The sequence below is a fragment of the Myotis lucifugus genome, unplaced genomic scaffold (genome assembly GCF_000147115.1).
Source record: "Myotis lucifugus unplaced genomic scaffold, Myoluc2.0 scaffold_37, whole genome shotgun sequence".
Taxonomy (NCBI): domain Eukaryota; kingdom Metazoa; phylum Chordata; class Mammalia; order Chiroptera; family Vespertilionidae; genus Myotis; species Myotis lucifugus.
In genome coordinates this window covers 5,373,234-5,397,173 of record NW_005871085.1, presented here as the reverse complement: position 1 = coordinate 5,397,173, position 23,940 = coordinate 5,373,234, and the positions used below count along the sequence as shown (strand labels likewise).

The window sequence follows — 23,940 nt, the reverse complement described above, 5'->3', positions numbered from 1 at the left end:
TGTGCAGCTGAATTTGGTAGCCACTAGCTACATGTGGCTACTGAGTACTTCAAACATACTTAGTGTGACTGAGGAATTGAACTTTTCATTTTATTTAATCTTACTTAATTTAAATTCAAATTATAACCATATATGGCTAGTGGCCAATCTCCTGGAAAGAACAGCTCCAGGCCCAGGAGCAACATGAAGTTATAGCATCTCAGACTGGAAGGGACCTTTAGGATCATTTCGTCAGACTCCAGTCTGGTATAGGAATCCTTTCTTCATCATCCTTAGTGACTCCATTTGAATGCCTTTGACAATCAGGGACTCACTATCATCTAAGGCTAATGTTCTACCCTCGTAACTCCCTAAGTTCTCTTCACAGATTCTTGAAATATAGGATTGAGCTTTAGAGTCACTTCAGACTCCCTCCCGCCTCCCCACACCCCGGGGTAATGGAAAAGCAATCATTGTGGGGTGAATGTGTCAGGTTTTTTAAAATCATGAAGCTGAGAATGAGATACAAGACAGCAGGCCAGAGTGGCCAAGAAAGGACCACTATTTCTTGTGATTTAGAGTCCACAGTTCTCCTAACATGGCCAAGGTCTGAGCTTCTTTTTTAAGCAGCTCGCAACACATTGTTGACTGATTTTACACTTGAAAGCTGATAAAGCCCATGCCCCATTCCACGCACGTCTAAAAACCTACATGTCCTCCCAACCTGGACCTGTCTAATTTTCTTTTGTAATCCAGACACAGGACACTGTGGATGCCTCTAAGATGCTGGATCATATCAACCTCCCTGGGCAGGGACAGTAGGGAAACTACCTCCCAAACTCCTATCCCTGTATCTGAAATTATTCACTCAAAGGAAGTGAACAGGGCCCTGGGTAGCACAGCAGCCAAACAGAATCTCTCACGGAGACAGCAGCTTAGTATGACTGGGTAAATGGGGCTCCGGTTTCCCCTGGCCTTGCCCGTGTGCCCTCTCCTTGCTCCTTGGGGATTCAGTGATCCAGCCGCCCTTGCTGACCTTGGCAGGGGAAGCGCTCCTGCACTGGCTCTGCCTATAGCTATATAATGGGGGAGGAGGAAAAGGCCTTTTTATTATTAACAAGACTGAGGGAGGCAGTCTATTATTCCTGGGTGGGGTGATATCCGTCAGCAAAAAATGATCTGCTAACTCTCCGGAAGCATTAAGAGCAGTGATAGGAGAAAGAATTGCTTATGCCAAGTGCAAAGAAAAGATGCCTCAGCGGAATGGAGGCCTTTAGCAAGGCGGGTGGATGCTGGGGGAGGGAGGGAGGCCCGGATCCCTGATGACCCCTGGCAAGAGCAAGAAGCGGGAGGGGCCAACTGGAACCTGCAAAACTCAAGTGTGGGAAGATTCCCCTGGAGGCACCGTTAGTGCTATTAGAAGAATAAAGTGAAAATGGAGAAATGGCTAAGCCGCATCACAGCCCAGGGAGGCTGGAAAAAGAGCGCGCTCTCCCTCTCCTTCCTGGAGAAGGGAGATGGTTCCTTTTGAAAAGCCTTCCCCTTCTCTAGTCCTGCTCCCCCCTTGAACTGGGCTCCTGCCTCACAATAAAGCATCCTCTTACTCTCTCACCCCATTTCCCGACTGAGTGCCAACCCTCCTGGGTTCACTGAGTGGCAGAAACAGCCCTTTTCTCACCTCATCCCTGAAATCACTCACACCTCCAGTTTGGACAAGAGCTGTGCTCTGTGAATGTTTTACTTAGAGTCATAATTTTATACTTTGAGTAATAGCTTAATGCAATTATTAGAAAAAGACAAGACATAAAACCATTTGCAAACATGCAACTCAATGAAAAAATGGAAGGAAATATATAAAGATGGTAACCGCGTTGAGTTGGGAATGGCTGATACTGCCTTCATTATAAGATAATACATTTTCCAAAAAATTCTTCAATAAGCATGTCTTGCTTTTAAAGTGAGTAACAAAGCTCCCAGGAGAGCCTATGAAAAACCAATGCCGAATGCTGACAAAAACCTACCACAACAGCCTGCAAGCTGCTGGTTTCATTCAACAAACACCCCTAGTGAACCTTCTTAGAACTTTACTTTGACCAGCTCCCTCTCTTGCTCAGCAACCTACTTCCTGGTACAGTTCCCTCGCTTGCTTAGCTCCCTACTTCCCACAGCCCCTCCAAGCCAAATGGGAACCCTGTCGCCGCATGACCACCCGTCTCACTACGTTAGAGTCGGTCCTTGGCATGTCCGTGTTCCCTAGAAGACAAGAGCTTCCAGAGGCAGCAGCGAACACTTCCCTAATCCTGCTCCTCAAACATGGGTTAAAGTCTAAACAGAGGTCCTATTACTGTGAACATTTTAGCGGGAGGAATTCCAAACTCTCAAATCCAATTTGCAATCACTTTTTGCTGAAGGGTCTCAGTGTAACTTGAACGTGTATCCAAACTTTGGATAAACATGTCCCTCTTTTGAAGTACCACAGAGCCATCTGATTTTCTTTGTTCCTAATTAACGTGAGACCTGGGGCACTGGCCTTGGATTCGATAGTGCGCTTCTTAACGAGAGGCAGGATTCACACTGCAAATTCAGAGGCTGTTCTTTTGGAGCAGATGGAGAGGTCCAGGACTGGGACAGGCATCAGTGTGGGGTCCAGGAGTACTGGACATCATTTTCTAGACTCCAGAGCCACTTCACCCAATGCTTTCCAGAGTCTAAAGTGATCTATGTTGGAGCCGACTTGGGGGTGGGGGGGGGGTGGAGAACTAAACAAACAGCATCCCCAAAGCCCTAAGTGGGGCAAATCATCTCCACTGGGTTCAGGGTTGAAATGTTGAGAAAAGACTCCGTTTCTCCAGTGAGGCATCAGGCTGCCCTGGCGGGTTGGCAATGCAAGCCCATGACTGCCTGGCATGCAGCGATGGGAGAATCGCTGGGGCACTTCCTGGGAAGCAGGGGTCTGAGAAGGAATGAGCTGAAGTCAGGTCAGCGCTCAGGTTGATGGCAGAAGCCCTGAATCACGAGTCTGTTTACTCAAGAGCCTGCAAGAGCCGCACAATCCACTTGTTTGCTTTTTATATCTCCTTCCCATGCCAGGGAGTCTAACTCATGTGTGTGCAAGGCCAAATGCACACCCACCCCCTCACAGAAGGCACGTGCCACTGAACAAACAGGCAGGGCAACATTCCAACATGTATGATCTTCTGCCAATGCCCCCTTTAAAACATTTCTATGTTGTTGTTACTCCAAATCTCACTACCAATGGTGTGATCCTCAGTAAGTCTCTTAACCTCTTTGGGCCTCAGTTTTCTCATTTGTATAGAGAGCACCTCCCTACAGGGTTGTTTTAAGAATTAGAGCTGATCTGCATAAAGCACCCAGCCGCAGGATGTTTCAAGGTTTAAATGCATTGAACATGTGAAGGAGATAGACCAGAGTAAATATTCAGTGTCAGGTAGCATTACTGTTATTATTATTTCCTTTCAAGCTCATGGTCACATATGAAGCAGCTCCTCTTCTGGCAGAGCGCTTCACAGAACCTCTGGATGCTAACTCAGCTCCACTGCTGGCCACGTGTGTGGCTTTGGACAAGTCACTCCATCTCTCTGAGCCTGCTCTCCAAGATGAGGGCTGGGAACCTGGCCACTGTCCCCCCACTAACGAGGTTACAATCCAAGAATAATTGCTCTGCAGTCCCATGTTTGCAAACGTGTACTACATGGTTCCGAGGAGATCTCTGTAATCCATGCTTCCAAAGAAGATGCTTGTTTTCCCAGGTAGGCAAGTTATCTGCAGTCATCCACGCTGGTCATTGTGGCTGACTTAGGAATCACACTCTTTCTCTGCATCGATGCTGTGTCTGCGTCATTGTATTTTCCTTGAGGACAGATGCCTGGCCTTGCCCTCCACACACCCTCAGTATTCACACAGTCACATTACATCCCCTTAATAAATGGAAAACAAATATTTGGGGAACCATCATTTGTGGGCACCTTCTCCTAGCAGCCCAGTAATGAGTCATTCACTTCCAATCAGCAAAACAGAGCTTGTGTATTTAAATTTGAGTTCAGAGGCTTCCAACTGTTTGTCCACAGGTCAACTATTAAGTGATGTTTGGCCTACGTACAGAATGCTTTAAAATGTTTTGAGTTGGTATCCAATCTCTAGAAATTGGGAGACGTGGCATTGAAAAAAAAATCTAGATTTCAGTTTCTATTGAGCAATCGGAAGATCTGGCAGCAATCTAGGCTTAGACCATCAGCAGTAGCTGAAGAAAAGCTGCCCTCTCTCCTGTGCCACAGCTCACTACAGCCTCCACTCCCCACTTCCCGCTTTCCAGAACTATCTCTGACTCTAGCTGTTAGTCATTAATCTTCAAGGCATAAGAGTGGACTCGGTTTGCCTGCATCTACGTTGTGCATTACATTTAAAGTAGTGTGTTTTGCATGAAGCACTCCAAATATGCTCCATAAATGTGAGAAGGAGGGACTAACTTGACTAAAGTTTGCAAACATGTACTAGATCAGTGATTCTCAACCTGTGGGTCGAAACCCCTTTGGCGGTCGAATGACCCTTTCACAGGGGTCGCCTAAGACCATCCTGCATATCAGATATTTACATTACGATTCATAACAGTAGCAACATTACAGTTATGAATTAGCAACGAAAGTAATTTTATGGTTGGGTCACAACATGAGGAACTGTATTTAAAGGGCCAGAAGGTTGAGAACCACTGTACTAGATGGTTCCAAGGAGATCTCTGTAATGCATATTTTAAAATAACATTTTTCCCTTAAATAGACAAGTTTTCTACTCCTTCATGGAGTTAGAGTGGAGAGATAAATCTCATGTCACTTATCAAAGAAAACTGAAGCAGAAGAAGTAAACAGAGGCCCGAAAGGCAGAAAAGCAATTTTTAAAAATTAATAAATGATGAGACTATTAACAGCACATGAAAAAGGTTTGCTTTTCCTCTCCCCTTTAATATGATTTTTACCTTAAACAGTGTGTCCCTGTAGGAAAGGGAGGAAAAGTTAATAAAGGAACCTATCACTCAAACTTAATTTTTAGTATGGCAAATAAACTGCTTTAATGAAAGGGCTGAAATCCCCAGGTTTGCACATTAAACTTTCATTCGTTGTAGAGAATGGAAATTATTGATTTAGCCGTGGCATCATGCATTTTGAATCCTACAGTGGCTTGGAAGCCCACGTTACTGCTGGGTGCAAATGTGTTGGCAGCGTTTTGATGCTGGGAGAGCAGAGGGTGGGTGAGGGGTAGGGAAAGGAATATAGAGAAGAAAAGGAGGGAATCAATGTTCCTCGTTGCCAAGATCCACTTAGACAGAGCACTACTTCTGACGGGATGATGGGCCAGGGGTGCATTCTGAGATCAGAAAAGCTGGGTTCACTCAGTCTTTTGGGAAATGCCTACAGCTTCAGGGATCACTTAACAAAAAACCACACAGAATGGATGGCTGATGATTTGAGCCTAAGCTCTTGGGGAAGTTTGGATTTCAAGAAAACTGCAGGGAAGAAAAGTATCTTTCTCGCTTCAAGGTCAGGGTGTCCGTCAAGGGAAGAGTAAACGTCTGACATTCTAATACTGAATTGGATAGCACAGAAAAATCAATCCAAACCACAAATACAGCTCTCAACCTGGTGTGGCCTCATCACTAAGTCAGGTGACAGGAGCATCCCATCTTTACTTAAAGCACAAAAATAGGTATGTTTTTCTTTTGAAAGAAATTAATTCTCCTACCTCTCAGAGGACTACCCTGTATTTAAGCAACACTCAATTATTTCCTCCTTAGAGAACTCACAGGGATTGATTCTAAGCCAAGACTGAAGCAACCTGAATCAGGCCTATTTTGGGGTCTTTGTGTACCACAGACTGTATGAGATCAGGAAAGATAATTTCTAATCATCTTTAGAAATAAGCTAAACTCAATTAGAAAAGTAAACCTGCCCTGGCCGGCTTGGCAAAGTGGATAGAGCATCAGCCTGCGGACTGAAGGGTCCCAGGTTCGATTCCCGCCAAGGGCACATGCCTGAGTTGTGGGCTGGATCTCCAGTAGGGGGTGTGCGGGAGGCAGCCGATCAATGATTCTTTCTCATCATTGATGTTTCTCTCTCTCTCTCTCCTCCCTCCCTCTCTGAAATCAATAAAGAAATGTATTTTTTAAATAAGAAAGAAAAGTAAAGCTGCTGAAGAAAGAAAGGAAGGAAGGAAGGGAGGGAGAGGGAGGGAGGAAGGAGGGAGGAAGCAAGGAGGGAGGGGGAAGTGGAGAGAGAGAGGGAGGGATGGAGGATGAAAAAAGAAAGGAAGGAAGAAAGGAAACAGTCACATAATATATTCCCCAAAGAGAAGGTTTTGTTTTGGTTGCCTCCCAGCTATGGTAAGATGCTCTTACACCACTAGTCTCCCCTGTCAGCCTGGCTGTGGGAGAAGCAGCTCTGTTGAACTAAGAAGTTCTGGTTGTGTGTTTTCAGACAGAGAGCTGGTGCCATCTATAGATTTCCATTCTGGGAGAGGTTTCTCTTTTGTCCTACTTTGTGTCAGACTTGCTGTTGTGAGGATAAGAGTGCCCAGGAGACACCTCCCCTGGTTTAATAGGCTATGAAGAATGGGGCTCATTAATTGGCTGGCAGCTGCCCCCAAACAGGATGCTAAGGTGGGGCGGCCGGGAAAGGGAGGCAGAGGAGGCAGGCTCCATTCAGAAGCTCACCACTGGCTGTCAGAGGGGGCCTCAAAGCCAATGGCACCACCTTCTGAAGGACCCCATCAGGTGAAGTCTGAACTGAGAGTGACAATCGAGCCGCAGAAGCCCTGGTCTGGAGGAGCAGGCTCTGGGTCACCGTTATTTTTCACCTTAACCCTTGCATAGATATTATTTACTGGTCTGATTATTTTCAGATGCCTGGAATGTTCCTTTTTTGGTCATTCCTTTGTTCCTGTCGATTTTGTACACCAGTTCACTAGTGTATTTATTTTATAACTGATTTTTCCTTTTCAAGTCTCAGGAGGGTCCTCTCTACCTTTAGGTAAAGCCAAGCTGCTCAGCCTGGCACATGAGGCCCCTGTCCTCCCCCGCCCCCCATCCAAACGTAGGCCACACTATTCCATCTGCTGTTCCCCACTCACAATATTTATGTACATTTTCAAAGCGCTGCATGTGCTGTTCCCTCTGCCTGGAACAGCTTCTTATCTCAGCTTCTTCCCGTAGCTCAATTCTGGCCATCTCTGCAGACTCGGGCTCACAGGCCTTCCATGTGGGGTAGTCATCCCTGACATCCACCGCTCGTGTTCCCTCCTGTGCTCAGCCCTCACTTCACTCTTCCGTAATGATCTGTGTCCCCAGGAAATGTCCTCTGAATAAATAAAGAGCATCACCTCCAGCTTCCTCATGGCCTTTATTTATTAGAACAAAGGGATGAAATCAACCAGCGCCTCCCCAATCAGGAGCCAGAAGATCACCTCTTACCTTTATGGTTTTGGTCTGGAGTCTGAGTCCATTTAAAGTGTTGATGGCTTTCTCTGCATCCTTTGGATCAATATAGTTAACGAATCCATACCCTAAACTCTGTCCTGTGGAAACATTTTTTAAAAAAGAGAGAGAGAGAGAGAAAAAGAGAGAGAGAGAGAGAGAGAGAGAGAGAGAGAGAGAGAGCGCTCAATATCTTTATAGAGGTAACACTTCCCATTGCAGTGAATCCAAACCCCCCTAGTATATGGTTCCTGTTATACCAGGATTTACCCTCAGGTTGAGAAATTTCAAATTCTTTCATGTTTCATTCTGGTCAGTTTTTGAGCTCACGGAGCTGCCCAAGGTGGGAATGGGTACGCACTCCTGCACATCCACACCATATATACACCAATGTCCTTTTAGTGGAGAAGAGGCAGGACAAGGTAGTGGATGGAGAACAAGTGTCATTTGTTAGAGAGAACTGAACTGGAGTCCCGGGAATTTCCCTGTAAGCGTTGTGACATCTCAGAGATGTCGGGGGGATAGGAGATTAAATGACTTGTCTCCAAAGTTTGTGGCACTTGCCACAAACAGGTTTGAGAGGGTTGATGAGATATTGTATATAAAATGTCTACCCAATACATTGCTAAGAACATAGTAGCTGCTCAACAAAAGACAGCTCTGCTATGTTTAGTCCTGTAAAACTGGGGCAAGTGCTGGATGTAGGAGCCGTGTCTGCTGCCTCAGTCACGCCAGCCACACCCACACCCAGAGGAATGCAGCAGGAGCTGAGCAGCAAAGATTGGAGGAGACATTATAGTGAAGGCAGGGCCAGAATTTTAAGCAGTTGCTGCAAATAATTCATTGCCTCCTTCATTCCCCCAGCCCAATAATCATAAAAGAGGGGTGGGTTCTATTGGGAAGGACTGAGGAGCTCCTAACGCAAAGGGGGTGTGTGCAGGCACATTCTTCAAAGAGAATTTAGCTCCTTTGGGTGGAGACGGCATCCACTTGTCTGCAAAGAGAGGTGGCAAGTGACAGGGCTCCCCCCTAAGTGAAATAAAAATAATGTGTTTGCGATCGTGCCACTGATTATAAATAGTCCGTCAGCTCTGCCATGTGCCATCAGCCAGAAATATCATTAGGAAACTTTACATTTACTGACATACCCTTTAAGAAACACAGAGCTCAGGGTGGCTGCAAACCAGCTGAAACTTCCCAGGCAATGCTATTGATTTGTGGGCGGCTGCAGAGCCGAAGGGGAGGAAAATGACAGGACATCACATGTCAGGGAGGACTGATTACATAAAGCTCCCTTTGGAGTACAGCGTCCGGGGCGAGGAGACAATACAACAAAAAGCCTGCCATGTCCTGGTGACAGGAGCCCATTTCAGCAGCCAAAAAAATCTTTCCAACAGCTTCTGTTTTGCTGGTAAATGTCTGTGTTTGTGTCGGTTGTAGGAGGGAACCTGGGAAAACAAGTTGGGTTCTGGATCAGAAAGTGGGTGACTTTGTTATCCTTTATAGGATGGAAACAAAGAGAACCATAAGGAAACGCAAATGCATTTTTTTTGCCCCCCAAATGACAATTCTTTCCATTAGCACATTCCTTTGTGTTTTGGAATAACAGAGTTAGAACAGGAAAAGACAGGGGAAGGGGCAAACTTTTCCAGATATGCCCTTCACCAGCCAGAATGAGTAACTGAAAAAGGAGGAGAGAATGCCGAGCAGCCTCTAGCCACTGGGACCCTTCTCTTCCCCTTTCACTGTGATCGTGGTGTGTGTCTGTCTGTGAGTGTGTACACAGAACAGTAAGTGTGAGAGAGAGGTGTGTGTGAATTACAGGACCTTGCCACACATCGCACAAAATTTTCTGCAAATCAAAAAAGTAAAAGAGACTAATTTCATTGGTTTAAAAATATCATTTATCTTAAATTTGGCTTCACCTCAACAAGCCTAACTAAATTTACCTAATTAAATTCATTTTCATCATGCAAATTTCCATTTTCACCATGCAAATTTATTAGTCCTATTTATCTTGTATATAAGAGAAGCCTTAAAAATGACAGTACTAAAATATGTTTACAGTTATTTATGTTAAACGGTCATGCACCAAGTTGGGCTGCTTCAAAGGGCATTTCAAAAAGCAATACTCTCAATGATAAACCTCACGTATGAGTTCTAGGAAATGAGTCAGACAGTCAGCCTGTCCTACTAAATACTTTGTGTAAAACTAAAATGAAAAAACATAGACAAAACACTCACCACTTAACTGCAAACATTGAACCTAAATCCAAATAGTTCATAATTCATCACAGTGATGGAATATATGTGGAGGAATTTATCATGCCTACCAGTGATGCATGTTCCTTGATACGCTATCTTTCTTTCTAATTATTCATATGTTTACAGAAATCTGAAATAAATAGTAGAGCGGCTATGATTGTTATACATTCTACATTTTATCTTTACTAGAGGCCCGATGCATGAAATTTGTGCAAGGGCCAAGCCCTTTGCAGCCCTGGCTGCCTTGGCCCATCGCAGCTCCGGCTGCCTCAGCCCTCCCAGCCCCGGCTCCGTCCGGAAGGTAGTTCGGCTGTCCGGTCTAATTAGCATGTTATGCTTTTATTATTATAGATTGTGGACCTTTGTTTCAGGAGGAAGAAACACTCTCAGGTCTTGGGAAGGTTCTAAAGATCAAGTGAAGGAGAGGACTCCTGAGTCATAGCTCTCCCCCTGCCTGTATCAGTCCCAAACCCACCATCACCTTAGTATTTGACTACAGTATTATCATGATGTGCTCTAGCTTTAGAGAGAGAGACTGTGCTTAATATCAAGAAAGAGGGTGTTCTAGGAAAAGTAAAAACCAGATGAATATCCTTTTAGAAAGCAAGAGGAAAAACGATTGGAGATACTCCTTGATATGAAATAATGAATTGCAAACTCTAAACAGAACACTGCATTGAACAAGAGGAGGGCAGAAGTGGAAAGCTTGCCTGTGAATTGAAAGCTATGAGATAAGCTGGCAGCCCAGTGAAACTACCTGTGGTTAACCTAGTTCCCAAACAGGCTGCTTCACGGGCCTCTTGCCATCACAGGAGTCCTGCTAAGTCTAATAAAAAGTGCTCTATGGAACTAAACACCCTCTTTACAACAGTCTATAGAGGACTAAATCCCTAGGTAGAAAATATAAAATCCAAAGACCCATTTCTTTCAAAATTCTTTTAGTAGTGGGGGAGAGTAAAATAAGGAAGAATTTTGTGTTTTTGTGGCCATATATTGGCGATAGGTTGTGGATTTGCAGTTCTGTATTTAAATGTACATAGAAAAATATAGATGAGACACATGCACAAAAAATGCCAGCACTATATCCATGGGGACCAAGAGAGCCACCATGCTGGGAAGGCCCAAGGGACCCAGTCAGGAGCCTAGAGCTAAGTGTATGTGTAGGACCCAAACATAGATATGGTCAGTCCTTATATTATTCTTTCTCTCCTCCCCCCGCCTGCATACCCCCCCCCCCAAATAAATGCGTCTTCTTTCTTTATTAGCCATGGCAAGATTTGACTATATAGGTATGGCGGCAGTATTTTCAGAACAGAAAATTAAACTTAATTTTTGTTCTCAATTAATGAATTAATTTTGATAGCAAGTTGAACAAATAAAAAATTAAATTACTGAAGTTAATGTTTGTTGAATTATCAATAAAGAAAAAATAAATCAATAAAGAGGTAAGATATTATGAAATAAAGACTGCCTCCAAAATTCAGAAACTATGGTGAGAACCTGGCTTTTTGAAGCCCAGGTAACCTACAGCCCTTACATGTAACCAGTCCTTGATAGTCTTGAAAATGGGCAAAGGGGGAGGGTCTCCAATGACCACCCATGAGGAGGACATGCATTCTTGGTAGTTTGGGGATAGCAACTTAAAATTAGAATGTAGTTTCCAAGGAAAACTTTCACACATAATGCCTACATTTTAAGATATTTCATTTGGGTTTTGGATTAAACAGGTTTTTTTCTTACCAAGCTTTTCTTAAATCTGAACCTGAGTATTTCTGTTCTTGTAAATCGCACATGCACAACACAAACACATGCTGTGTCCCCCTAGTATGATGTGGTGAAATCTCTATTCTGCTATAATGATTTGTATACCTGACTTCTCCCCTTAGACGTCAACCACTTCTCTCCCCAAAAACTAGCTTATAAAAGTTTGCATCTTTGAACATAGAGGGTACTCAACAAATACTGGCTAAGTGAAAGAATGGATAAACACATCTGTACTAATTCTTTAATTCTGGAAGCATATGACCAGATGTTTTTATGTTTGGGGGGAGAAGAGGTAGAGGGCGGGTCCCTGGGGAAAGGAGAGAACTCGATAATAAGCTAACATCAGGGTTGATTGGAAAACACAACACAGACAAAAAATGTCCTAGGTGGCTTCTGCAGCATCGTTCAGGTGGACGATAAAACCCATCCCTGCCCACCTTCCACAGAGACTCTGGGTTTCCAACGTGCTCCCCCCCTCTCCCCTCTTCTGTCTCATTCAATTCCCACAACAGCCTGTGGGAGAGATAATCATCATTTTACAGATGTGGAAACTGAAGTGCAGGGAAAACACTGCTTTTCCCTACGTTACAGAGCTGGATCTTAGTCTAGATCAGGGGATGGGGAAATTGTTTTATACATAGGGTGAGATGGCAAATAGTTTAGCATTGGTGGGTCCTCCAGGCCCTGTCATGACAACTCTGCCATTGTAGCATGAAAGCAGCCACAGACGACATGTAAACAAATGAGTGTCTGTGTTCCAATAAAACTTTATTTAGAAAAACAGGCAGTGGGCTCAATTTGTCTTTTGGGCCATAGTTTGCCCCGGTCTAGAGCTTTTGACTCCAAATCTGGTATCCTTTGCGATAACCACAGTGACTCCATTTGAACTAAAATGTTATTGACAACTGTTTTGAGGCCCTGAAATACCTCTGAGGCTTTTCTGAATCACCTAAGAAAAAGCAGATTATCGCTGATAGTTTGCGTTAAGCATTTTTAATTTGTACTTAAACTCTAGGGAGTGTGACCACCATAGCTGATATAACCCCTCATTTTCCCAGTCATTCAGGACAGAAGTTGTTGTCCCTTGCCTTTGAGGTCATGGGGGTTATGACAGCAGGATTCCGAATGAGACATCCTCATGGCTGATGGCAGCAGCAGAGAAGCTGTCTGTCCCCTTGCAGGGCTGGCCAGAAGGAACCTCAGCATTTCTGCACTGCTAACCTGCACAGCTTGCTCTTTCTGTCTTCAAAAAGCGTCATTCTCCAGAAACCTCACAGTTACTTCCCTCATCTGCAAAGCCCCCGAGGGGGGCTGCCAGATGGGTAGCTGCTGTTGATGAAAACTTCTGAGTTGAGTAAGGAATTTTTGTGGATGTTAGAACCCCTAGCTCAGGCTGAAATTCTGTTCTCAAAGCACATGATAAAATCCCCAGTCACCTCAAGATCACCTGTGTAGCGGTAACCCACATGCTGGGTTAACCGAAGCCAACTCCACATCCCAGCACTCCCTCCTGCCAGTCCTGAGGGCTTTCCTGGCTGTCAGCTGCCTTGAAATCTACCTGAACTCACCCAAAAGAGGGCAGAGAGCTCTGCGGCTGTTACTGCATACGTGTGTGCGGGCAGTGGGGTGGGAGCTCAAAACCATATTTTCTGTATAATGTTGGTTAAGTCATTTAAGCTTCATCAGCCTGTTCCCTTATCTGGAAAACAGGGATAATCCCTTATCCTCACAATCAAAGGATCGCTGTGAGGATTAACTATATTAGCATGTGGACGAAGAACTGCCACAATTTATTCATTGCCTATTTTATGGCAGGCACTATGCTAAATGGCCTGGTAAGAGGACCTAATATAATCCTGTGTGAAATGGGTACACAAGGCCCATTGTGCAGATACGGGAAGCGAGGCTAAGAAGTGTTAAATAACCTGCCCAAAGTCAAACAGGAAGTAGGCTCCAGGGCTAGGATTTGCATGAACCCAGGTCTGTGTGATTTTGCAGCTCACGCTTTCTCTCTATGGGATCTGGCCTCTGTGCCAAGGCACAGCAGAGTGTCGGGCATCAGGTAAGAACTCAAGGGGAGGCACAAACCCTGTGTTGGGATCTCCTTCCCTCCTTCACATTGACAGGGGCTGCTTTGAGATGCTGGTGCATCCATGGGCCTGCCCTATGCCATCCCTTTTCTGTGAGAGTTTACATCTGTTTGGCTGAGTCTTGACTTTTTTTCCTGCAAACTCAGTGTTTGTAAAGCCAACTAGTCAGAAGATTGATTTTCTGTTAGTAGTTCACACAGTTGTTGCTTAAAGTCTTACTGCTCTAAGTATGTCCCTATACCAGCATCACTGGCATCACCTGGGGACCTGTAAGAACTGCAGCTTCAGCCTATTGCTGTGTGACCCTGGCAAAGTTAAATGAACCTCCCTGCACCTACACATCCTACCCAGAGTCACAGGGAAGGGAAGCACTGATGGGAAAGCTCTCAGAATTTAATATTTGCTATTTCTTTTCATCCCCAAATTTTGCATTCCTACTTTGCCCCTTTCTGTCGCAGTCATCTCATCTGTAAAATGGACTTAATATTATTTTTATGGAGTTATTAGAAGGATTAAAAGTGATAATGCAGGTAAAGTACCTGGTTTATAACAGATACTCAGTAGATGGTTCCTTTTCTTCCTTCTCCCAGCCCCTTACACTATTGCCCGAGAGGATGCTATCTCCTCAATGAGGTCCAGCCTCCCTGAAGGTGAAGAATGTTTTTGATGCTTTTCTTTTACCTTGGAGCACATATAGCTGGCATCTCCTACATGGTAGATACTATGAGTGGGCCCCAAAATAACCAAGGGGATTTATTACGTTGAAGGGAAAGACAAATATAAGAAATTAGAGGCCTGATGCACAAAATTCGTGCAAGAGTAGGTCTTTGCGGCCCTGGCTGCCTCGGCCCTCATGGCCCTGGCTGCCTCACAGCCCCACCCCTGCCCCCCACCCAGTGGTCGTTCTGGAAGGTCATTCCAGAAGGTCGTTTCGGAAGGTCGTTCTGCCGTCTGGTCTAATTAGCATATTAGCTCTTTATTATATAGGATAATTATAGTTCAGCAAAAACAATAAATATACCAGAGATTTTTCTTTTAAAGCTGTATATAGGAACAGAGAGGAGGTGGAGACTGATTTTAACTGAGCAGAGTAGGGAAGGCTTCCTGGAGGTGGGGGCTTTTAAGTTGGGCTTCGAAGAAAGACTAGAATTTTGATAAGGTTCCCTTATCAAAGGATGGGATTCCATTCCTGAGGCTGAATTCAAGCACTATATTAATTTATCCTGTAGACATTTATTGAGCATTTATTATGTGCCAGGCATATTCACTAGGAATATAGCAGAGAACAAAAAATACTTGGTTTTTGCCATCAGATTTGGGATGAGGGAGTAGGATAAGGAACACATAAAAAATTATAAAGTTTGTCAGATGATGCTGAATTCTAGGGAGAAAAGGGAAAGGCAGTGTGTGTGTGGGGGGTGAAGTTACAATTTTTTAACACAGTGGTAAGGTAAGGCCTCACTACTAAGGTGACCTGAGAGCAGAGACCTGAGGGAAAGGAGGTAGCCAGTCCCCCCACCCCATCTGACGGAAGGGCATTCCAGACAGAGGGAATCTCATGAGCAAAGGCCCTGCGGCAGGAGCATGCTTGGCATGTTGGAGCAATGGCACAAGTGAATGTGAGGTCCACTTACCATAGCACTTGTCAAATGACTGAAAAGAGGAAAGGACCATCCCTTGTTTCAAGCTGATTCTACAGTGCTGCTGAGGAAGACGTGCGGCAGTCATTTTAGTGCCTCCCCTCGGCCTTACAGATCAGGTAAACACTCTCACTGACACACCTTTCCAAAATGATCTCTTAATGTGTCTCTGCTCCTCACTAGATAAGAGGAAGTAGAGGCCAAAATGGTATTTTATTCATCTCTGTATGCCCAAGGTCTGTGATATTTTCTGGACATCCAGTAAATGTCTGTTGGTTGAATGAATGAATATTATCTATTTACACCCTCTTAATCAACCTCAGTTACCCATATACCAAACAGAAAGGCACCAGGAAGAGTGGCAAAATCTTCCACCAGGGTATCACCTGTGTCTAGATGCTGGTAAGAGGTATGGAAGCAGATCCCATGAGACACATCTGAAAGACCCGTGGGCTGTAGAGTGAAGGACAGAAGACTCTCGAGGTGCTCAGGCCCCTTCCAATATTTGAAAGGCTGTCATAAAAAGGCAGGGGGAGATTACTCTGTGGGGCCTCAGGGAGAAGGCAAGAATCACGCAATAGAAGAGGGAGTAGATTTTGCTTTGACAGAAGTAAGAACTTTTTTTTTTCTTAAATATATTTTATTGATTTTTTACAGAGAGGAAGGGAGAGAGATAGAGAGTTAGAAACATCGATGAGAGAGAAACATCGACCAGCTGCCTCCTGCACATCTCCTTGACCGGAATCGAACCTGCGACCTTTCAGTCCGCAGGCCGACGCTCTATCCACTGAGCCAAACCGGTTTCGGCAATAAGAACTTTTTAATAATGATTTTATGAGGGTGTGGGCTGCCATGTGAGGCTGCTCCATGACTAGAATTATGGCAAATGTGAAGGCAGACCTACATTTTATCAGGAGATGCTATAGCAGTTAGCAAGATGGGTCCATAAGATCCCTTCTAATGTTAAGATTCAAAGATTCTAAATTACATTTACTTAGACCAGTGGTTCTCAACCTTCCTAATGCCACGACCCTTTAATACAGTTCCTCATGTTGTGGTGACCCCCAATTTCATTGTTACAAATTGAACATAATTAAAGCATAGTGATTAATCACAAAAACAATATGTAATTACATATGTGTTTTCCGATGGTCTTAGGCGACACCTGTGAAAGGGTCGTTCGACCCCCCAAAAGGGTCGTGACCCACAGGTTGAGAACCGCTGATTTAGACCCATGCTCACAACTTGTTTCAGTTTATTCTGATTTTTAATTGAGAAAATAAGAATAATAAAGGATATTTATTAAGTACCTACTATAGGCCAAGCACTTTACATACATCATTATTTAAATCTTTGCAACCTCTGAAGCAAGCCTTTCTACAGAAGGAGAAACTGAGTCCCAGAAAGGAGAAGTAACAAACCCAAAGTTATTTGGCCAGAGAATAATAGCCAGATGCATACCCCTTTCAGCTGTGCCCCGGTTTTCAGAATATGTGCTCATCTGTGTACTAAACACCTGCCCTGACAGAGCACAGTGTGCCTGACATTTTGAGAAAGGCTCAATATATTCTAGTACTATCTCTAAGTTCTCATTCTTGCCATTTAATTCCAATTCTTGCCATTTAATTCCAATATATACCCAAAATTATCCCATTCCTATCTTCTAATTTGGTGTGCAGACTATATCTGTTACATCACAGAATTGCAGTCTTGGAAAGGACTTTAGTATCAATCATTTTCAGGTCTCTTCTTCCACAGATTTGGAAAGCGAGGACCAAAGAAGAAGCAAGGAATTCATGGTCTAGTATGAATCAACAGTGATAGTCTTAAAGTACTGGTTAGGTGTTATGACAGTGAGAAGGAGAGAGGGTTTCTGGAGGATATACCTGAGCTGAGACTAATTTGAAAAGACTCTAGAAGATAACAGGCAAAAGACAGAGAAGAACACTCCAGGCGGAGGGGACAGCATGAGCATCCATCCCTTTAGGAAAGTGGACTGCCACTGAGTTTATAGCCATCACTGCCAGAGGCCAGGGGTTGTTGATATCATCCTGGACTGTCAATGCTGTTTCTAAGCAGAATCTGTGCTCCGTTGCATAGATGAGATCTCCCCATACCTCTGGCAGGGCCTCAGGAGTCATTAGACATCTTAAATTTTGAGTGTGTCTGCTCTCTGCCAACAACAAACACTATTAAAAAAGACAAGACCCAGCCTTACTTATTCTGAATTTCCAAAGTATTTAAAATTATATTGAGCCAGTACTTGGTTATTTCCAGAGGCTACATCCTGGCTTCCTAAGTAGATGTGATTTCCCAGAGGTTAAGAACTCATCATGTGGCATCAAGATGGCAACAAGCACAGCACTTGGCCCACGGTGGGCATTCAGTACAAGCTCACCGAACCAAATGCATTTCTCAATGGGCCCTAAGTTCCTTAGGGCAGGAACAGGGGTCTTATTAATCTGATATGACCAATGTCTGGCACATAGTAGGCTTTCAATAAATTTATGTTGAATGGATGAATGAATTCAATAATCAAATGAACAGTATCAAGAATAGTTATCATTTTTTAGTGCTTACTGTGTGCCAGTTACCGTACTGAGTGCTTAATTTCTCTCCTCACCCCAACTTTATTGAGGTATAATTGACAGGTAGGATTGTGAGATATTTCAAGTATACATCATGATGACTTGATATCCACATACATTGTGAAAAGATTCCTACCATCTAGTTAATAGTACATATTTCTCTTTTTGTTGTTGTTATACCTGAGTGTTTATTTCCATCTTCTCATTGACTCCCCCAAACAATCCTACAGGTAAGCATTATCACTGCCATTTACAATCAAGGACATGATGTCCAGAGGTCTAAGATCCCAAGACCATCTGGCTCCAAAGCCCACACAGGCTTTAAAAGTGTCTTCTGATTTCAGAGACAATATTATCAAATTGTTCAAGTGACGTGAAACAATGCCTCTGTTAGGAGGGTGAGGCACATGGAAATTCACAGAGTGTACACAGTGATTTCAGCAGTCCCCAAAGCAGGAAGGACCAGTTACAAACCTACACTCTTTCAAAAAGAAAACCAACCAATTCTCAAAGGAGTGTTTTTTGTTTTTAACTTCTTTTGGTTTGTCCTATAAAATAAGTTATTACAAATGACAGTTCTTATACATTTCAATAACAAACCTCAATAAAAAAAAAACGGAACTAATTTGAGCCCTACTTTTCTTATGTCTTTCCAAGAAAGAAAGGTGATTCTTTCTTGATAAATAAAAAGTAACTATCAAGTATTGCTTAAGAAGAAACAGAAAGAAGAATCTATTTTAGGTAATGTACCAGGGACAATAGAAGCTTTCCTGACAAGTATCTCCCCTTCAGCATTTAGCACACAAAAAGAAGTGTTCAGATGGATGACCCTGGGGCAATGAAAGACTCTTAATCAAAAGATGATATTAAAATATGTTCAGAAGATTTTACTGATAGAAAAGAATAGTCACACAATTAAAAATATTTTTGACAAGAGTTGAAACAAAAAGAAGGGGAATTCGGCAAACTCCCCGCTAGCCAGAGAAATGAACCAGCACTCTGACTTCTAGAGGTTGGCTTAGTCTCACATGAAACAAAGATCTGGAAGTCAAATAGCCAAGACTCCACCCAGAATGGATATGAACCCACAGGTGATTCCTGAAAGGTAGCTGATGTTAGATGAGGGTTTAGTATCAAAGGAAGGAGAGGCAGAAAAAGTTGTCAGGTTAATGCTAATTACATACACTGTAATTAGCCTTTGGGCAAAATGGGACTCTGTGGGTGAAATGTCTGTGGGTGAAAGAAACTGTTGAATCTAGGCACTAAGACAAGGGCTTCCAAATCTCCCATCAGACACTATTCTTAAAAAGGGCAGGTGAAGGGGCCTTATATCATGTTGGGATTTAGATTATAGGAGATAAGTTATGTGAGAGGGCTTGGCACTAGGTAGATGCTTCACAAATATTAACTGAATATAAATCTATGAAAACTGCCTTTATTCAAAGTAAAAGGAAATTCATGGCTCTCTATGAGGGAGGAGAAGTAAATAACATGTCTCTGTAGAGATAAGTCAGGATGTCAAATATGAGCTGGAGAAGGACTTTGTCTGAAAATCTCTGTCAGTGTGCCATTTCTGAACAAAGGGTTTGGGATCTCTGGTCATGGACTTACACTAAAAGCTATGTGAAATGCAGAGATGAATACCCCCATCCCTGTTGTCAAGAACGTCATTGATAGTACAGTACCAGATGTGAAGCTCACATCCATGGTCTTGACAGCTCAGTTCAGTTCCAACAAATGTTTAAAAAGACAGAAATTCCCCAGATCCAGGAAAAGGAAGAGAAAAAAGAAGCAAAAGTATGTCTTCCCTTTTCATCACCATTCAGCTTGCAGGTAAAATAGAAAAAAAATAATAATAATAAAGAAAGGAAAACCCAAGCACAAAATAACTCATGTAGAAATGAATCTGTAGAGTAGGAATGGAGGAGGGAAGCCATTTTTTTATTTTTATTTTTTTTAAAGTGACGGGCTTCTCAGGGAATGGCTACACCAAGCAAGTATGGTCAGCCTCGCTACACGGAGCCAAGTACCTGGGGAGGTAACAATTAAGGAGGTTCCAGGAATGCATGTGAGAATCACAAAATGTGAACACCTTCTAACGGGCCAGTTCTTTTTGACAATGGAAAATGAAACGTCATCCTGATGATCAGGAAACAGAATGAACCCATAATTTAAGTCATGCTCAGTACATGCTCAGTACTCCATAATTTTCAATAAGAATGCCTATAGCATGTGACAGGGCTCTGCTGGTGGCAGAGAGGGGGGTCTACATGGTACCCTTTTCTGTCCCTCTTGAGAGTCAGTAAGACTTTTTAAGGCCTGCACTTGCCCACTCACATGCAGAAGAGAATGCTACCTCTTTCTTAACAAAAGGGACGAGGCTATCATGTAGGAACTGAACTGTCCCAAACTGCCTCCTTCCCTTCCACCCACAAACTTATCCCTAATGCAGCTCCACACTATCCTCCTGGTTTAGAATGTACAGTCCACAAAATGCTGGAAAAAAAAGCTTCCTTGGGTAATGAATGCTACGTGTTAGCTATTAAGGTTTATAATGCACATTAACATAGACTCAGAGAAGGAGTGATTAAAAAAACACCCCTTTTTAGGTTGGTTCACTTCAGTCTCCCAAACTCATTTGGTCACAGAATCCCTTTTAAAAACATATTATCTATTACACATCTTTGGGAAAGACTTTTAGATGGGATTCCCAAATAAACATTACTCTTTGAAACAGGACTGAATATGTCTCAAGATTAATTGGGGGGAGGGGGAGGGGTCCCAACTCTGAGCTAGGATTCCTGAGATACCAAAGGGGCCAGCAGGAAACAAGGAGACCAAGCCAGAGAATACTTCTAAGGTCTCTTTTCACTGTGATACTCCATGATTCTGTTCCTCAGAAGACGTCACATAGACATGCTTCTGGGATAATATAGTCACAGGACAGAGATATATAGTGGGGAGGGTGTCAGACATCTGAGGACATATTTTCATGTCAGTATAAGTTGTACAAGTTTGGTTCTAGCTCATCTGTGTTAGTAATCAGCATGCAGTGAGCTCAAGGAGTTTCACTAGAAGAATCAAAGACCCAAGGAAAAAACAAACAACATTGTGTGTGGCTGTATGGACCCCCAAGCAAGAGCACACACATTGATCAGATCCTGATCAGATCCTAACCAGAACTTGGCTGGAGATCCCGACCAGAACTTTGGCTGGAGATCCTGGCTAGAGGTCCTGACTAGGCTGCTGATCAACTGAAGGCTGTCTCCGTGTCATTCCTTCTTCACCGACTCCGTCCACACCTCTGGGGACCCCTGGACCTGCTGGGGTTGGACCCCAGCATCTCAATAAAAACACTGTGTCCCTTTTTAAAAAAAAAAAAAAGAGCACACACATTTAGGTCACACATACAGGCACACACATGCACATGAGCTATAGTTAACAAGGCATATAGCAGTGGAAGGCAGTGTATAGTGTTGCAGATTAAAATAGAGGCTTTGGAGTCAAACAAACATGGATTCAACTTTGCTCTGCCACTTAGAAGCTGTGTGACTTTGAACAAGTTATTTAACCTTTCTGAGCCTGTATCCTCACCTGTAAATAAGGCTAATAGTAACTGATCCTTACAGAGCTGCTGTATGAATTATATTACTCTACATCAAGTGCTGTTCTGAATGGTTTAAATATATTGATGCTAATAATAATCCTATCAATATCCTTATTTTCTAAATAAGAAAATGGAGGCACACAGAGAATAAGAATTTGCCTGTTACATAGCCAGTAAGTGGTGAAGCTGGGATGCAAATGCAGGCAGTCTAGCTCTTAATCACTAGGCTATCGTGTATACCGCAGTCCTGGATTAGAGTAGGTCCATGATATTCCCCTGGATGACACAGACACAAATACACAAACATCTACACCTTCTCTTCCTCTCTGGCTTTTAAAATGTACTGTTTTTATCACTGGTTTACTATCACATGATGCAGTTCAAATGGAAAGTGTGCAGACACCAGCTTCCTAAACACAAGGATCCTATCTGGCTGCTCAAGGAACGCAGGAACGAACCCATCCCTGAGAAATGTGGTTCATTCTGAACAATGACTCACAACCACTATCTTCACAAACAGCCTGCTAATTAAACTTTCTTATGAACTCTGCTAACTAATTTTTCCAATGCATGGAGGAAAAATCATTCATTATAGACCGGAATCCAAAATCTAATATTAACGGCACAAGTAGGATCTGTGGCATTGTAATTTGATCAGCTTGAGCATTAATAACAGTTAGACACTGATGTCTGAGAGAGTTAATCAGCTTTTGCTGATTTGCGCATAGATAACTGAACAAAACATCTGGAAGGCAGGCCGTAAAGCAAAGCTAGCTTATCACAGGGTTGAGGGGAGGGGGGTTAGTATTTGCTTTACCCTCATAAATCCCCTGCTTACAATGTCCTATCTTCTGGGTGACCACTGTAATATCCTGAATTGGTATAGCACTTAGCGACTTACCAACACATTAGCAGCTCATCTGATGTCACAACACAGTAAGGTGGAAGAAGCCTGTGTTATTATCCCCATATTATACACAACCATCTGAAGCACAGAATTGTTTGGTCCACTTAAAGTCCCACAGCTACGGCCAGAATGAGAAATTGGTGGATCCTTCCATTTTATCGTGTTGCCACTCCTCAATGTGACCTGATTTTAAAAACAATCTCAGAAATCATCCTGACATTTTCAAATACTGAACCAAAGGCTTTCATTTACAATCTTCCAGAACCACTTAAAGCGGCTGTTCGTTATCACTGCAGCTATTTCTGAGGCTTACTGGAATGCATCCTACACAGCCACACTCACGACTCGGGATGAAACAGCAAGAATGCGGGGGACACTCCAGGAATGTCTCTTGTCCCAATTGGCAGCAGCGTGTGGTCAGACAGGCATGGGCACACAGGCAGCGTGGCCGCTTGCCAGCTGTGTGACCTTGGGTCAGTCACTTGAAACTCCAGGGGCCTTAGTTTCCTTACCTCTTGGGATGAAATGAGATACACAGATGGCATCCAGCAGTGCTGAATAAATGTGAGTTCTCATTCCACTTCCCTGCTTTCTCATATGCTGTCTCCTACTTCCTACTTGGAATCACATAATGGAGGACTGAATCAGGAAAAGAGATTCCATTTCCCTTTCCTCTCTTTATCCATTTGTTGGCCCAGGGGTAGGACCCTTGGTGGGAGGGGAGTGAGAAGGCTAAAAAGGGCTAATTCCAAGGTAACCCTGATATTTTGGGGGGCTAGCGAGCTGAATCCATGCCAGCAAGCTCAGTGTACATTCTTGATAATCTATAATTAAGTCACTACCTCCTTCCCAGATACTGGTCTTGCAGAACCTGTTACAGAGGCCATAAAACTGTGAACAGTGCACTGCCCCAGAGGGAGGGTTATTAACACTGGCACCAGGCCAAACCATCAGATGTGGCCCGGAGACCCCCAACACCTGAGGGCCTTCTTGCAAGGCCCGCGAAAAGGACCGGAAGCATAATCCATATTTGCGGGACAAAGACCACAGGGAGATATAAAGAGAAGCCCCTTGCATGTTACTTTACTCAGATTTGGAAAGTTATTCCCCGAGTCCACCGGCATAAATAAAAAGTGTCCCTCCTTTTCTTTTAAAGCGTTGCTTGGTTTTCTTTGGTCTTCTGCAACAGGGGAAGGAGTTATGAGACAGAAGGGGGCTCTTATAGGTTGCTTTAATTTACAAGTGCCCTCACAAGTACCACCCTGAGAAGGTAAGGTAAGGATTTATCTTCTTACTGAATATTGAGAGAAGAGAATGGAAGTCCAAGGGGATAAAGTGACTTAGGCAAAACCACCTGTTAAGTGTGTATCTGAGTGAAGGCTAGGGGATGGGCAGGACTTCATTAAAGTCTGTCTCACTTCCGGTTGGTTCATTGCACTGTGTCTGGTATTTCTGACAAGGAAGCGTTTGGATGGTATGTGTGTTTCAGGGTGAGGAGCATACTGGGAAGAGAAGAAATGGCTGAGGACGAGTTCCAGTTTCCAAGGTCAGGACTAGGAAGTAAGGGGGACATCCAATTTTCCTGTGTGTTGTCAGGCTCAGGGTCCTGGGCTGTGGGGA

At 43.6% G+C, this 23,940-nt stretch overlaps 1 protein-coding gene across 7 annotated transcripts in view; it reads right to left on the bottom strand.

Annotated features, from left to right (window-relative positions):
• ELAVL4 (ELAV like RNA binding protein 4) overlaps nt 1–23,940 on the bottom strand; it is a 93,229-nt gene that overhangs the window by 17,362 nt on the left and 51,927 nt on the right. For all 7 annotated transcript variants that reach the window (XM_023752673.1, XM_023752672.1, XM_006087295.3 and 4 more), the window contains exon 3: nt 7,457–7,560. In XM_023752673.1, coding sequence (XP_023608441.1) covers nt 7,457–7,560 — 104 coding nt within the window. The remainder of the gene's footprint in view (nt 1–7,456; nt 7,561–23,940) is intronic.